The sequence below is a fragment of the Dipodomys spectabilis genome, unplaced genomic scaffold (genome assembly GCF_019054845.1).
Source record: "Dipodomys spectabilis isolate Male_0828 unplaced genomic scaffold, ASM1905484v1 ptg000145l, whole genome shotgun sequence".
NCBI classification, from domain to species: Eukaryota; Metazoa; Chordata; class Mammalia; order Rodentia; family Heteromyidae; genus Dipodomys; species Dipodomys spectabilis.
In genome coordinates this window covers 23714358-23729120 of record NW_024870822.1, presented here as the reverse complement: position 1 = coordinate 23729120, position 14763 = coordinate 23714358, and the positions used below count along the sequence as shown (strand labels likewise).

Genomic DNA, 14763 nt, shown 5'->3' with positions numbered 1-14763 from the left:
GAGACTTTAAATGTTTTTTTTCTTTTTTAATTGCTACCAGTTATACTTGTTCCACTGAGGAGAGTATCTGAAGGGCTTCTTTTGCCACCCCTTCGGCTGGAGCTCTGGTATGTTTTAAGGAATAATTTGTAGGATAATAGAAACTATACAGACAGAGCTCAAGAAATGGATGTCAAACCACATAAATATGGTGAAAGTGAATATAAGTCAGTGTTTGTCCTAAAACTTTCTTTTCTTTTTTTTTTTTTGCCAGTCCTGGGGCTTGAAATCAGAGCGTGAGCACTGCCCCTGAGCTTCTTTTGTTCAAGGCTAGCACTCTACCAATTGAGCCGTAGGATCACTTCTGGCTTTTTCTGTTTGTGTGGTACTGAGGAATCGAACCCAGGGTTTCATGCATACTGGGCAAGCACTCTACCACTAAACTACATTCCTAGCCTATCCTAAAACTTTCTTTGCAAAAAGTTGTTGGGGCTTACCAAAAGACTTCTATTTACCTAATTTGTTTTTATGTTGACTGGGAAAATTGTTGGGATGGAATCCTAATGGGTCTAACAGTTTTTCCTTTATTTTTATTGAATGTTGACAATGTTTGGCTCTTATGTGCCTAAGTAAGACTCTGTGTTCGTCTAATGTTCTTCAATCCTTTTTTCTGGGGATGGGTTTTTGATTGGTAGAAACTGGAGGAAGCAGCATCTCGAGCTGCAGAGGAGGAAAAAAAACGTCTGCAGACTCAAGTGGAACTACAGACCAGGTTCAGCACGGAGCTAGAGCGTGAAAAACTGGTAAGGACTACCTGGCTGGGAAAAGCTGCCATGTGAGCCTCTCAGAGCTAACCTCATTGGGTAGGGGTGGATTGAAGGGAGGGAGGAGGCCTAGGAGGCTGGAGTGAGGTTTTTCAAAAATATTTTTGGTGGTATTGAGTTTGAACTCAGGGCCTTAGCAGTATACTGCTAAACAAGTAAACAAATGCTGTGTACCACTTGAGCCACATACCTCTGGTCATTTTTGCTTTAGTTATTTTAAGATGGGGTCTCAAATTTTTGTTTAGTGCTGGCCTCAGACCAAGTTCTCAATCTCTGCCTACCAAGTAACTGTTATTATAGGTGTGATCCACCCAACCCAGTCTTAGCTGCCTTATCACTGGCTTTGCTGCTGACTTACAGGGTGCTAGGAGAGTTATGTGCTCCTTCATTTTCCCTGTCTTAAGCACCTTCTGTGAAAGAGAGGTTTTTAAGACCTCTAAGCCAAAGTTTGTGAAATGGTTAGTATGGCTGTATGTCCAGAGTTGCCTGGGACAGCCCCTGTCATCCTGGGATAATTATTAGTAATATCCCTTTCTTAAAAGATTGTAGTTTGGAAAACAAATAGCTGTGAGAAAGTATGCACAGGTTCCATGACACTTCTCATCTGTAGTGAACAAAGTGGGGGGTCTGAAATCATTATAAATTTGGATTCTGGTTAGCTTTCCTGGCAGCTCTGCTTTATCCCAGAGGCTCCAAGTCCAGCTGCTGTATATAGCTAGCTGGTTAATTAGATTACAGGTTTTCTCCCACAGTACAATGCTATGTAGAGAGTGCTGAGCACACTTCCTAAATGTGCTCCTGACATTTATTTTAGCTGCATGGTTGCTTAGTGTTCAGAGAACTGTTTGTGTTCTGGGAGGAAGGCAGGGGTGCTGTGTGGGCAGTGCTGCACTCACAGCCTGGACCTTCCTCCCTTCTGCTGGCTTTTTTTTTTTTTTTCTCACTGAGCACAAATTTTGTCTTTGTAAGTGTTAGGGTTATCCTGTTATCTCTCCTGACTCTTTTTTTTTTTTTTTAATGTTGGTCATAGGGCTTGAACTCTGGGCTTGGGCGCTGTCCTTGCGCTCTTCAGTTCAAGGCAAGCGTTCTACCTCTCTCCTGACTCTTTTTTTTTTTTTTTTTATTGTAAAGCTACTATACAGAGGGTTACAGTTACATGAGTGAGGTTATGAGTACACTTCCTCTTGAACATTGTTACCCCCTCCATTGTTTTCCCCCTACCATCCTCTCCTGACTCTTAATGAGGGCAAAGGGAGATACTGCTAGTGAGAAAATGTTGTAAACTGCAGAGATTTGCATTAATGTATATGATATTATATTTAGAATACCTTCATCTTTTAATTTTTAAGTCAAGGATCAAAACTTTGTGTGTGTGTTTGAAATCAAGGGGAGTCATACTCCTGCTTAGATTTAATGCTCAAAGCTGACAGTACTACTTTGAGCTACACTTCCACTTCTGGTTTTAGGCTGGTTGATTGGAGATAAGGCTTTCTAGGAGTTGTCTGCCTGGACTGGCTTCCAGTTGAGATGCTGAGATCTCAGCCTCCTGAATAGTTAGGATTACAAGTTTGAGCCACTGGCATCTGGCTAGGATTAAACAGCAAAGAAGAACCATATTCTTGATTTGTATGTGCACATGTGTATGAGTGTGCACGCGTGCACGCACGCACACACACACTGCACCCTTGTACTCTTGTTAAAACACTGACTAAACTGTGGAGTTTCCCCAAGGCTGTGGCTCCCTGAGTGGGGAGAAGGGAGCCTGGAGGAGCTTGAAGAGTCTTAGATAAGCCAGGTACTTCTCCCCCAGAATCCTATCACATGGGCTTCTCTGTCTGGGCAAAGGTTCATTCATTAATTTCAGAGTAGATTTGGTAGAGGGTGTGGCTATAAGACAGACAGGAAATTATATGGGAAAATATTTTTTTTTCTTGATATCAAAATGTTGCATAGAAAGGATGGAAAGTATACCAAAGAAGATCCCAGAATTGGATTGTAGTTTATTTAATTGGATTCTTTCATAGCTGGTATTGGGCATCAGTGATCATTTTCTGATCTTTAGTTCAAAGGTTGGGAACACAGGGTCCTATCACCTTGATGAGCTATGGCTATGGGCATTGCTCAAGATACAGGTAGAGTGGGAACCTTGCCCCGAAGGAGAAGTGAACTTGCATCTAAATATGACCATGGTCCTTTTATACATTCAGATCAGACAGCAGATGGAAGAACAGGTTGCCCAGAAGTCCTCGGAATTGGAACAGTATTTGCAGCGAGTACGGGAGCTAGAAGACATGTACCTAAAACTTCAGGAGGCTCTTGAGAATGAGAGGCAGGCCCGGCAAGATGAAGAGATGGTGCGGAAGCTTCAGGCCAGGTAAGTTTGTAGAATTTGCCTTTGTGCACTTTGCCAGGGCTCCTAGGGTCATGGGAAGACAAAGAGTGGCAGAGGTCTCAGCCACTCACTCTGGGAGAATCTCAGCCCTGGTCGGGACTGAGCTCACAGGTTGGCTGAGTTGAGAGACCCTGGAGACTTGGCCAGCTGAGCTATTTATTCTCATCCTGGGGCACATGGGAAACCATTGCTTGTGTAGCTAAAAAGGACCTTGTAGCCATTTTAGAGGAGTCTGATGGTTATGTTTGATAGAATACCTTTATTCATATTTTAGAATGGACCTAGATCAGCTCTGGTAAGAGTGTGGCTTCTTCAACATATTCCAGACCAGAGAAGGCTAACTCTGGCCAGAACGACAGCCATTTCGGGGAATAAGGAAGAAATAAACAGTTTCTATTTGGCCATTCAGGATTGGCACCATTCCCTCAATAATTATTCCTTAAATCTTAGTTTTAAGAGTTTTTTGATTTTTTTTTTTTGCCTGTCCTGGGCCTAGATACTGTCTCTGAGTTTCTTTGTCTCAAGGCTAGCACTCTACCACTTGAGCCACAGTGCCACTTATAGCTTTTTCTGTGTATGTGGTACTGAGGAATTGAACCCAGGGCTTTATGGATGCTAAGCAAGCACTCTACCACTAAGGCACATTCCTACTCCCAGTTTTAAGAGTTTTTGAAATTAGATGTTCTTTTTCCCCAGAGCTTCTAAAACCAGGTCTACAATTGATGGTAATCATGTTTTCAGACAAGAATTCTCACTTCTGCTTCTTCATAGCAGCAGGAGGATAAAATAAAATTAAGACTCCAGGAAGAAGATTCGAGCTGCTCTCTGTCAGTTTCCAACCTCCTGCTGCCCATTTGCATTCTTCTTCTTCTTCTTCTTCTTTTGGGTGCAGGTGTCCTTGAGCTCTTTAGTTGAAGGGTAGTGCTCTACCACTTGAACCACTTCTGGCTTTTTATTTTTGGTGGCAAATTGGAGATAAGAGTCTCATGGACTTTCCTGCCCAGGCTGGCTTTGAACTATAATCTTCAGATCTCAGCCTCCTGAGTAGCTAAGATTATAGATGTGAGCCACCGACACCTGGCTCCATTTTATGATATCTTGTTTTAATTCCAGATAGCTATTCCTAGGCTTCTTGTGGCTACTATTCCATACGTAGAGCAGCTGAAGATGTTTGTTTAATTTAGGAAATAATAGAGGAAAAAGGAGTCTCATATAGTTGGACACTTTGTTACATGACTTTAAAAATAAATTGATTTTTTTGTTGTTGTTGTTTTTTGTTGGTCGTGAACTCTGAACTCTGGGCATGGGCTCTGTCCCTCAGCTCTTCAGTTCAAGGTAAATGCTCTACCACTTGAGCCACAGCGCCACTTCCGGCTTTTTCTGCTTATGTGGTGCTGAGGAATCGATCCCAGGGCCTCATGCATGCAAGGCAAGCACCCTACTACTGAGCACCTTCACAGCCCTTGATTTGACTTTGAAATTTTAAATTATATTGAGGAAAAAAAAACTTCTAAATTGGGAAGCTAATGCTTATCATTTTTCTTGACATTCATTAAGTCCCTTGGGCATGTATTCTCTATACTATAGTGTCACCCAGATATTTGGAACTACTTCCAGTGCCGCCAGCAGTGACATTAGCAAAAGATCCACTCCAAAGAGTGGCTTTCTAAGTGATACTAGATACATTTTGAGCCACTTGATAATTTGTTTTGTGTTGGGAGTTTATAGATAGTTCCTGTGTACAGAATTCACAAGTGAGAGAAATAGTCTATCTTATACTTGTTTTTGCTTTTGGTGCTACTGGGGTTTGAATTCAGGGCCTTGCACTTGTTAGCAAGCACTCTACCATTTGAGCCATTCCCTGCCCTATTGCTAAAGTTTTGAGAGACATTGATTATGATACAGCTGGGACTAGAATGAATGAAGGAAGTTGTCATGGAGTTGGGTTCATGGAGGAAACATAATCTTAGACCCTGAGTGCATGTTAGGGCTTTGTAAATTTAAAAAAAAAAATTTTTTTTTTTGAAACAGGGTCTTGCTATATAGCCAGGCTGCCCCTGAACTCATGGTCCTCTTGCCTCAACATCTGTGTGTGTGTGTGTGTGTGTGTGTGTGTGTGTGTGTGTGTGTGTGTGTGTGTGTGTGTGTGTGTGTGTGTGTGTGTGTGTGTGTGTGTGTGTGTGTGTGTGTGTGTGTGTGTGTGTACACTTTGAGCTTGACCTCAGGGCTTTGAGCTCTTGATTTGCTTTATTCACTCACAGTTGGTACTATATACTACTTAGTCCACACCTCCAGTTCTGGCTTTTGTGTGTGTATGAAATTGGAGATAAGAGTCTTGTGGTTTTGTCTGCTGAGGCTGGCTTTGAACCCCTGTTCTCAGATTTAAGCTTTCTAAGAAGCTAGGAGTATAGATGTATCCAGCAAAGACTTTGTAGTTAATTCTCTTGTGTCCTTTCCTAAGGCAGTAGTGAGTTGTACTTGGAATAGAAAATGTGGTATCTTAGTTCCCTTCTCAGTGTTGCAAGTTTCTGTAGAAGAGCTTTTGTAAAAAATTATGTGCACGGGGCTGGGAAGGTGGCTCAGTGGTAGAGCGCTTGCCTTGCATGCCTGAGGCCCTAGGTTCAATTCCTCAGCACAACATAAGCAAAAAGAAAAAAACTGGAAGTGGCACTGTGGCTCAAGTGGTAGAGCGCTAGCCTTGAGCTGAAGAGCTGAGGGACAGTGCCCAGGCCCAGAGTTCAGGCCCCACGACCGGACCCAAAAAAGAAAAAAGAAAAAAAAGAAACAAAATTATGTGCATACAAGAACTTTGGTTTGGGCTGGGAAAGTGGCTCAGTGGTAGAGCACTTGCCTTGCATGCATGAGGCCCTGGGTTCGATTCTTCAGTACCACATAAGCAGAAAAAAAAAGCTGGAAGTGGTGCACGGGGCTGGGAAGGTGGCTCAGTGGTAGAGCGCTTGCCTTGCATGCCTGAGGCCCTGCGTTCAGTTCCTCAGCACCACATAAGCAAAAAGAAAAAAACTGGAAGTGGCGCTGTGGCTCAAGTGGTAGAGTGTTAGCCTTGAGCTGAAGAGCTGAGGGACAGTGCCCAGGCCCAGAGTTCAGGCCCCACGACTGGACTCCCACCCCAAAAAAAGAACTTTGGCTTGAGCTACCTGGATCTTACATTTTTAAATTAAAATTTAAGTTCATTGTTTCAAAATTTACAATCTTTAAGATTATCTAGCCTCTTCTGAATGGGAAAGTTTTAGCATTTGGAAAATTCAAGTTGTGGAAATTTCTGGAAGCTGAACTACAGTGTATCTCATTATAATTTTTTCCCACTGAAGTTTAGGACCTGAAAGGCCTAGGAGCCTTCTTTTTTTTTTTTTTTTTTTGGGTCCGGTTATGGGGCCTGAACTCTGGGCCTGGGCGCTGTCCCTCAGCTCTTCAGCTCGAGGCTAGCGCTCTACCACTTGAGCCACAGCGCCACTTCCGGCTTTTTTCTTTTTGCTTATGTGGTGCTGAGGAATCGAACTCAGGGCCTCATGCATGCAAGGCAAGCGCTCTACCACTGAGCCACCTTCCCAGCCCCCTAGGAGCCTTCTTTAGGCATGCCTGCAATACTAGCAGCTGGTGTAGTGCCTAGCACACAGTGCCCAAGGAATATTTTTTGAATGAATGAATGGATTCAAGTTCTCCCTGTTGACGCCCATAGCACTACAGTGTCTCTTTTATTTGCTGTAATATGTTTCGTGTCTTTGAAGGCAGTTAGAGACTGGGCTTCACAATGATGAGTGGGTACTTTGCTTTCTAGCCGTAATATATTCTGGCTGTGTAACTTTGGAAAAGTAGTTCCCTATTTTAGCCTTTAGTTCCTTACCTATAAAATAAAGGAAATTGCCAGCTTTGTAGGGTAGTGAGGACAGACTGAGACAATGTAGGCGTGGTCATTCTCACAGAGGGCTGCTTTCAGTTCCTTTGTCTTGTTTGCAGATGGGCAAAGTAGAGCTTGTAGAGAATGTCAGAAAGATGCTGACAGGCTGGAAGGATAGTTTCAGACTAAGATTATTTAAAATATCAGAACAAGTACAGGAGTCAGGAGACTTGGCTGAATAGCAATTCATATAAAGGGAATCAGAGTTTCACTTCCCTGTGATGTGGTTGCCAAAACCACCTATTCTCCTAGGCAGCCTTAATGGACGTGACATGTCCAAATGAAGTCATAGTCCCACAGCAGTAATGTGAGTTGCTGTTCACTTAGCACTTGCTGTGTGGTTGGCCTTGGAGTTCCTTATGTGCATTAGAATGTTGAAGAGATCAGCAAGCCTCTGATGGTAGGTATGGTTTCTAGCCCTTGTTTGTTTTTTGGGTTTTTTTTCTTTAGGGGGGATCTCACTTTGTTCCCCAGGCTGGCCTCATGCCACCTCAGTGTCTTGAGTGATAGGGACTATAGATGCACCTGTACTCAGCTCATCGCTTCTATAAATGAGGAAGCCCATACACAGAAGGGGAGAGAGGTGCTAAAGTTTTTAGTCAGAGGTTTGTTTGCAAACCACAGAAACTGATTTGGTTTAGATGAAACAATAGAATAAACTATTGGAAGCTCTTAGGTGGTTTACCAATTCCTTGGGAAGGCAGGTGGCTAGTCCTTGAAACCCTGGCAAGAACTAAGGGAGAGTGAGAAGTCCAACTGCAGTCAGCCCAGGCTATGGAAGAGCTCAGGGGAGATTACACACGTTGGGTACTGATGCCACATGCAAGGTAATTCATTGCCTGATTGTGTTAGTTGCTGCGGAGTCAGAGTTCCAAGAGGGACATCTGCTTGGCCATGCTCAGCTCTTGCTGCCAAGGATGGGAGCAGGTGTGTGTGGTCTCTGTGGTGTCGGTAGTGGGACATGAGCATTGCCTCTCATCAGAACTCCTGCTGTGCAGATTTTCTACTTGCCTGAAAGGAGCAGCCTAATTCCCTCACAAATGTCCATCCATACTTCCTCCCTACTTCACTACTAGAATGAAAAACTAGAAGCCCTCCCATCTCTTTCATGTTACACTTTAGAGGAACATGCAGAAGGCATAATAATAAATGTACATTGAGTGGAGTTTGCATTTGGACCACCTGCTTGGTGCTATGCTCAGCTGTGGATATCACACTCCAGCGGACGTCCAGGAACAATCTTGGAAGGGTATTGAGTGGAAAAGGGCAGCACAGTCTGTCTCTCTATTTCCTTGCTGTTGTAGGAGAGCAGATGCTGCAGGTAGTAGTGCTTATCTGCCATGGGACTTATTACCATACCTGTGTCCTGACCAGGATTTCCATCTGACCCATCTGACCCATCTGATCCCTTCTGCACTTGGAGTGCAGGTTAGGTCTGTGTGTTGGTTTATTTATTTAAATACTTACGCAGCTGGGTAATCTCTAATCAGTGACCTATTATGAAAATCACTTTTGGGAGTCACACACACTTGGGTTGAAATCATTATGACCTATTCTGTTGCTTTCCATTGCTTCATCTGCAAGGCAGGGATAATCCTTTGCAGGATTGTGGGCGCTTAGGAATGATGAGGGTAAAGTGGCTGGCAGGTAGTCACTGTTCAGTAAACTGTACCTATTGTTCTCCTTGCCATTCTTCAGCTTTATTACTTTCATTATCAGCTTTTTCTTGATAACAGGTCTTTATCAGATGAAGAAATGCTTTAATGGAGCAACCAGGCAAATTTGGAAACTTGGCCCCAATCCCTGGCTTCACACAGGCCATTTACCTTTGTGCCTCGCTTTCTTCATCTTCAACCATAGTTGTTCACTAGTTCCTGTGAGGAATAGTGGAAAGTGCACACTCTCAGCTCACTTCCTGCCTCACATGCAGCAATGCAAAAAATGTTCCTTTTCTCTGGAAAAGGTAAGACTGAGAAAGCTTGGAGCAGGCTCTGTGGGCTGCTTGCCAGCATTGTCACCTCTAGGCATTTCTCTGGCTTTCACTTTCCTCTGTGTAGAATGAGAGGTGCATTAGATGCCATAAGAATCCTCTTCTCACTGGAAAAGAGGAGGGAAGGGATGACATTGTTGAAAAAGAAATGTACTCTTTACATGACTTATGTAACTGTAACCCCTCTGTACATCACCTTTATAACAACAATTAAAAAAAATGAAAAGAAAATCCTGCTGGGCACCTGTGACTCCTGCCTATAATCCCAGCTACTCAGGAGGCTGAGATCTTAGGATTGTGGCTCAGAGCCAGTCCAGGCAGGAAGACCTGTGAGACTTTTATTAACTACCAGAAAACTGGTGCTGTGGCTCATGTGGTAGAGCACTTGCTTTGAGCTGAAGAGTTCAAGGACAGCACCCAGGCCCAGAGTTCAAGTCCTACGACTGACACACACACACACACACACACACACACACACACACAAAGAAAGAAAGAAAGAAAGAAAGGAAGAAAATCCTTTTCTCTACAATGCCTCTCTCAGGTCAGGTGTAGTCCCTGGGCAGGATGCAACCTGAGTCTCATCCGCATTGCAGGTTGCTGGAGGAAGAGTCCTCCAAAAGGGCAGAACTGGAGAAGTGGCACTTGGAGCAGCAGCAGGCCATACAGATGACGGAGGCTGAGAAGCAGGAGCTGGAGCACCAACGCGTGGAAAAGGAGCTGGCCCTGCAGGAGGCCATGGTGCAGCTGGCACAGCTTGAGCAAGAGCGGAAACAAGCACTGGAGCAGTATGAGGTAGCTGGGCTCATCCCTGCACATCCCTGTGTTTTACTCCTGAGGAATTCTTTAGGAGGGCTGGAGATAGAGCTCATTGGCAGAGTGTTTGCCAAGTGTCTGTGGGCCCTGGTTTCCATCTCCTACACTGCAAAAGCAAAACAGGCTGGGTGCCAATGGCTAATGCCCATAATCCTAGCTATTCAGGAGGCTGAGATCCAAAGATCGCAGTTCAAGCCAACCTAAGCAGGACAGTCCTTGAGACTCTTATTGCCAGTTAACCACCAGAAAACCAGAAGTGGTGTTGTGGCTCAAAGTGGTAGAGTGGTAGCCTTAAGCAAAAGACCTCAAGGACGGTGTCCAAGCTCTGAGTTCAAGCTCTGTGACCAAAAAAGAGAAAAAAGGAACAAAACTAAAAATCCCAAACTTTCTGCCACCTTGAAGCTGTAGGGAGAAGCTCATAGAGTAGGGAAGAAGCTCTGTAGAGGAAGCTTTTCCCGGGTATGAGGAATGTTTGTCAGAACCCCAACAGGAAAGGAACCACACAGAAATGTGAGCAGGGGGAATTTAGTTTATAAAGCTATTAGCTATTAGCTGTAATAGAACTGTCTGAAAAGCCAACTCAAAGAGCATGGGGAGGGCTGATGCAGGCAGCAGCCCAGGCCTGAGGCCACACACCAAGGATGGGCCATGCCTGCTGGTGGTCCCTTGCTGCCTCTTCACAGTGCTGATCCAGAGGGGGCTGTGTGCAGGGAAGTCCCTGGGAAGCTGCCCCTGGAAGTACCACTGAAACCCACCAGGGTGTCCTGGGAGCCAGCTAGAGAGGGCTCCTAATGTCTCTTCAGCACCTACTTCTGACAAAGCTAGCAGCCCTGGGGAATGAAGGTAGCCATATAGGCAGGCCAGTGAAGGGTGATGGATGTGGAGATGAGAGGCAATGAGAAGAGAGAAAGGGAAAAGGAAAGGGAAGAGAGAAGAGGGAGAGGAGAAAACCATCCAATAAATGCATTTTAGCCATGGCTAGTCATGATATAAGCATTTGATTCAAATTCACATTTACCTATCAGTGTTAACAAGTGTGAGGCCTTAGTTCAAGCCCAGTATCCAAAACAAACAAACAGATAAATAAAAACAGAAGCCAAAATAGCTGGGTATGATGGCATACACCTGTAATCCCAGCATGCAAAAAGCTGAGGCAGGATTGTAAATGCAAGGCCAGCCTGGAGACACCTGTGGATATGTATGAAGACTATCAAAAGAAAAAAAAAAAAAAGAGGGAGGGGAAGTGGAAGCGTGGTACACAGGGTCTTACACATTTGTGAGTATGGTGAAGAATAGGCTTTGGGGTCAGATGGCCTAGGTTTCAATCCTGGCTCTATTGCTTCTTCCCATGTGATCTTGGGCAGATTACTTAACCTCTGAATCTTTGTTTCCATTGCTGTAGGATAGGGTAATCATAGTTCCTGCTTTTTATAGTTGTTTTGAGCATTTAATGAAATAATCCACAAGCATAGTCCTTGTTATTTGGTCCTTAAATAAACTGCCATTTGCATTCCAGGGAGTTAAAAAGAAGCTAGAGATGGCAACTAACCTGACCAAGAGCTGGAAGGACAAAGTGGCCCATCATGAGGGGCTCATACGATTGATAGAACCAGGTAAGAGATTTTTTTAAAAAGTAAGAATGTATGTATCTTAGAATTTATTTTCTATTGCATTTGTGTATTTGAGTTGCTCTTTAAAAAAATAAAATAAGAAAACATTTTTTAGCTCAAATATATGAAGCTCGCACTTTGTAAGATGTATTTCTCTTGCATAGCTTGTACTCTGTTGGTAAGAGGCACTAATGGCCCTTTGTGTATGCCTTATAGTCCTTTTCGCGCATCTGGCTTTATGGGTATTTCTCAGAGAAGAAATGAGGTAGAAAGGTTAGAGTTTGTCTGTGGAGAAATGGGGTGCTCACTGAAGGATGCACGCTTCCTGTATTTTAAACATGCTTGTCTCTTAGGTTCCAAGAACCCTCACCTGATCACAAACTGGGGGCCAGCAGCCTTCACCCAGGCAGAGCTGGAGGAGAGAGAGAAGAACTGGAAAGAAAAGAAGACCACAGAGTGACTGTGCCCCACAAAGGGCTGGTCATAGAGACACCCAATGTGGCTAAGAGCTGTAAGCTGCAGATGAAAGATGCTGGCTTTGCTGCTTCTAACTTCCCCCTACCTCTTACGGACTCAGTGTCCTAAGGAGACCTCTTTAACCTTCCTGCAAATAAGGGCCTACCTGAAAAGAGAAAAATAGTGTCACCAAGCTCTTGATTCACACTGTCTTTGAACCTTTCAGCTTCTGAAAGGTCCAGTTAGCTCAGACTCTCTTGTATTCACTCCTGAGGGAGGCAGAGCACAGACCTGAGGTCAGCCCCACCATCTGCAGGCTGTGGAAGATGGGGTCTGGGGGCTCATTCCCTGGATGTAGGCTGGGGGTCGGTGCTTCCCTTTGCCAGTATGTTTCCTCCACGGAGTGTGGTATTGGCCAGTCTGCCTGACAGTCAGTGTCAGGTGTCATGGAAGGCCTTCAACTACGGGGCTCTACTGGAGAAGCATGGCATCACTGCCATTTCCTGGGTGTCTTTCTAGATGTGAGTGCTCAGTGAGGTGTCCCAGTCTGTACTGAGCTTTTCCTTTCCTAACTGCCCTCCCTTTGGCCTAAGTCATTCCCACGTCCTTTGCCCTCATCTCAGATGAAAATGTCCCCTTGCCCATATATGCTGTCCCTTTATTCTCTTGGCTGTTCTCTTTCTCTCTTTCTCTCCTTCTCTCTCTCAGGTTGAAGTGCTACCACCTGCATGCCATGCTGTGAGAGGATTGTGCTCAATGGTAGAGAGAAGCTAACTGGAAGAGTGAATAATTTATAAAGCAGACTGTGTGCACATGGGCAGGGGCAGCTGACCGTACATGTGCTAGTTAGATTTAAAATGCCATTCTAGTGGCTCAGCTGTGATGTTAGGTTTTGCTAGGTGAGCAGCTTTTTAACTTTTCCCTTCCTCTCTAGGTGACAGAGGAAATACCCAATAAAAATAAGGGTAACAAAAGAAAATTGGAATCATAGTTCTTATGCATCTAATTTGAAAGGAGCAAAGAGGAAGATTTTCATATATAATCTGTTTGGGGATTGAGAATAGTATTTATGAAATCAACTTTCCAATGTTAATTCTAATTTATAAGCAGCAGTAGCTCCATGGACAGCAGTGATAATTAAAATTATGGAGAAGGATGAGGTTGACTCAGTTATAATGGTCAGTACTGGATTCAGTTGGTTGGTTAAAGTCTTTGTGTCTGTACAAGCATTTAGATATAGTGCCAGCCTCAAAACAGGAGCCACTCCTAAGAGATGGACACATCTAGAGAGAGTGGTTTGAGAGATTTAGTGTGTGTTTATTTACACAACAGGGAACTGGAACTTAATTCCATGACTCTTCACTGTTTATGTATGACTGGAAATAATTGCCAATGAAACTGCCTTCAGGAAATTGTCTTAAAATTTTGAGCTGTTTTATGGAAGGGCAACTTTATTTAATCTTTGTTGCCTTTGTAACATTTAAGTTTTTGTCTAAAGTTTGTAACATGTGCCTTCCAAATTTAGCATATAATATGGGTATTGGTTTCTGCCCAGCCACTTACCAGTATTATCATTTATGCAGTGACTGGCAGGTGTATTAGGCCAACAAAGAATAATGGAACCTTTGTATGGTTTGATTGTGTCTCATACCAGGGGACTCCAGTGCCCTTCATAAATCATAAAGAAAGGAAGCCAGTGACCTGTGAGAAATCTGGGGAGTCCAGCGACCTGTGTCTGGGCGGGGGAAGATTTCTGCTTTGAGATGTTGGGAAATAGGCAGTGATTCACTGCAGAATGTCCCTTCTCCAACCTGGCTTTTCCATAACTACAGCTAGAGATGACCTGGGGAGTCTCTGCTCTAGCCCAGGGCTACCATGGACTTCTGACAGGCCGAGGCCATCAGCCTGGAGGCTCCCCCTTTCTGGTCACATGTGGCTGTGCACAGGTATGCATGGCATGCATGCCTAGCACGCATGGCTGATCTCGCCCTGGCTTCGCACACTGCACTGTCAGGAGGCCGAACTCCTAAACAGTGGGTGCAGAGGTGGGCCCAGCAGAGACTGTACAAGTCCTGTGTAGAATGGTATCGCGAGACTTAACTCCCTAATATCGAAAGTGGTTTGAACTGTCAATATGCCTACAGTCCATTTTTACTTTTGTAATTACTGTACAGAAAATTTCTGGAGTGTTTGAATGTTTGTTATAATCAGGCCTTTCCATAAAAATGAAAGATAGGATTGTTTCCATGAATTGTACACAAAAAGTTTTTTTAAATGTGCTTTTGTAATTTGCTGTATTAAGAGGGAACAAAATATTTATAATTTTCAATCATATCTAAAAATTGTACCATGTAATGTGTTCAACTTTATTATTTTTTTCTAATTTTTCTAAGATATATTGCAATGTTTTTGTATTTTTTTAAAAATAAAATGGACCTAGTAAGAAAACTAAAATTACCAGAACATCGCACATTTAAGGTTGTCTGGTTTAATAAAACAGCAGGGTAAAGTTTTGTGCGTGTGCGTGTGCTTTCATATAATGATACAGACCACTTCCTGAAAACACTGGGTTTGGAGTTAAGATCCCCAAGACCTTAGCTGCGGCTCCTGTGTGGCGCTTGAGTCACAAGTGTGGGGAACCGTGGCTGATGCGTCAGCTCACCAACGGGAACTTACTAACGCAGTTTCTCCCTCATTGTTGCTGTTACCTCCTAATTCTCTAACCTCTCTTGAATTTTATTTTCATGCCTATCCGTTTTTCTTTCACCAGAGTAAGCAGTGTG

The 14763-nt window shown here is 43.8% G+C and overlaps 1 protein-coding gene across 1 annotated transcript in view; it reads left to right on the top strand.

Moving 5' to 3' along the window:
• The window catches only part of Swap70 (switching B cell complex subunit SWAP70), a 75405-nt gene extending 60912 nt beyond the window's left edge, over window positions 1-14493 (top strand). Inside the window, exons 8-12 of the mRNA XM_042691371.1 lie at window positions 675-782; window positions 3011-3177; window positions 9695-9893; window positions 11431-11527; window positions 11878-14493. Coding sequence (XP_042547305.1) covers window positions 675-782; window positions 3011-3177; window positions 9695-9893; window positions 11431-11527; window positions 11878-11984 — 678 coding nt within the window. The 3' untranslated portion in view covers window positions 11985-14493. The remainder of the gene's footprint in view (window positions 1-674; window positions 783-3010; window positions 3178-9694; window positions 9894-11430; window positions 11528-11877) is intronic.
• Window positions 14494-14763: the final 270 nt, after the last annotated feature.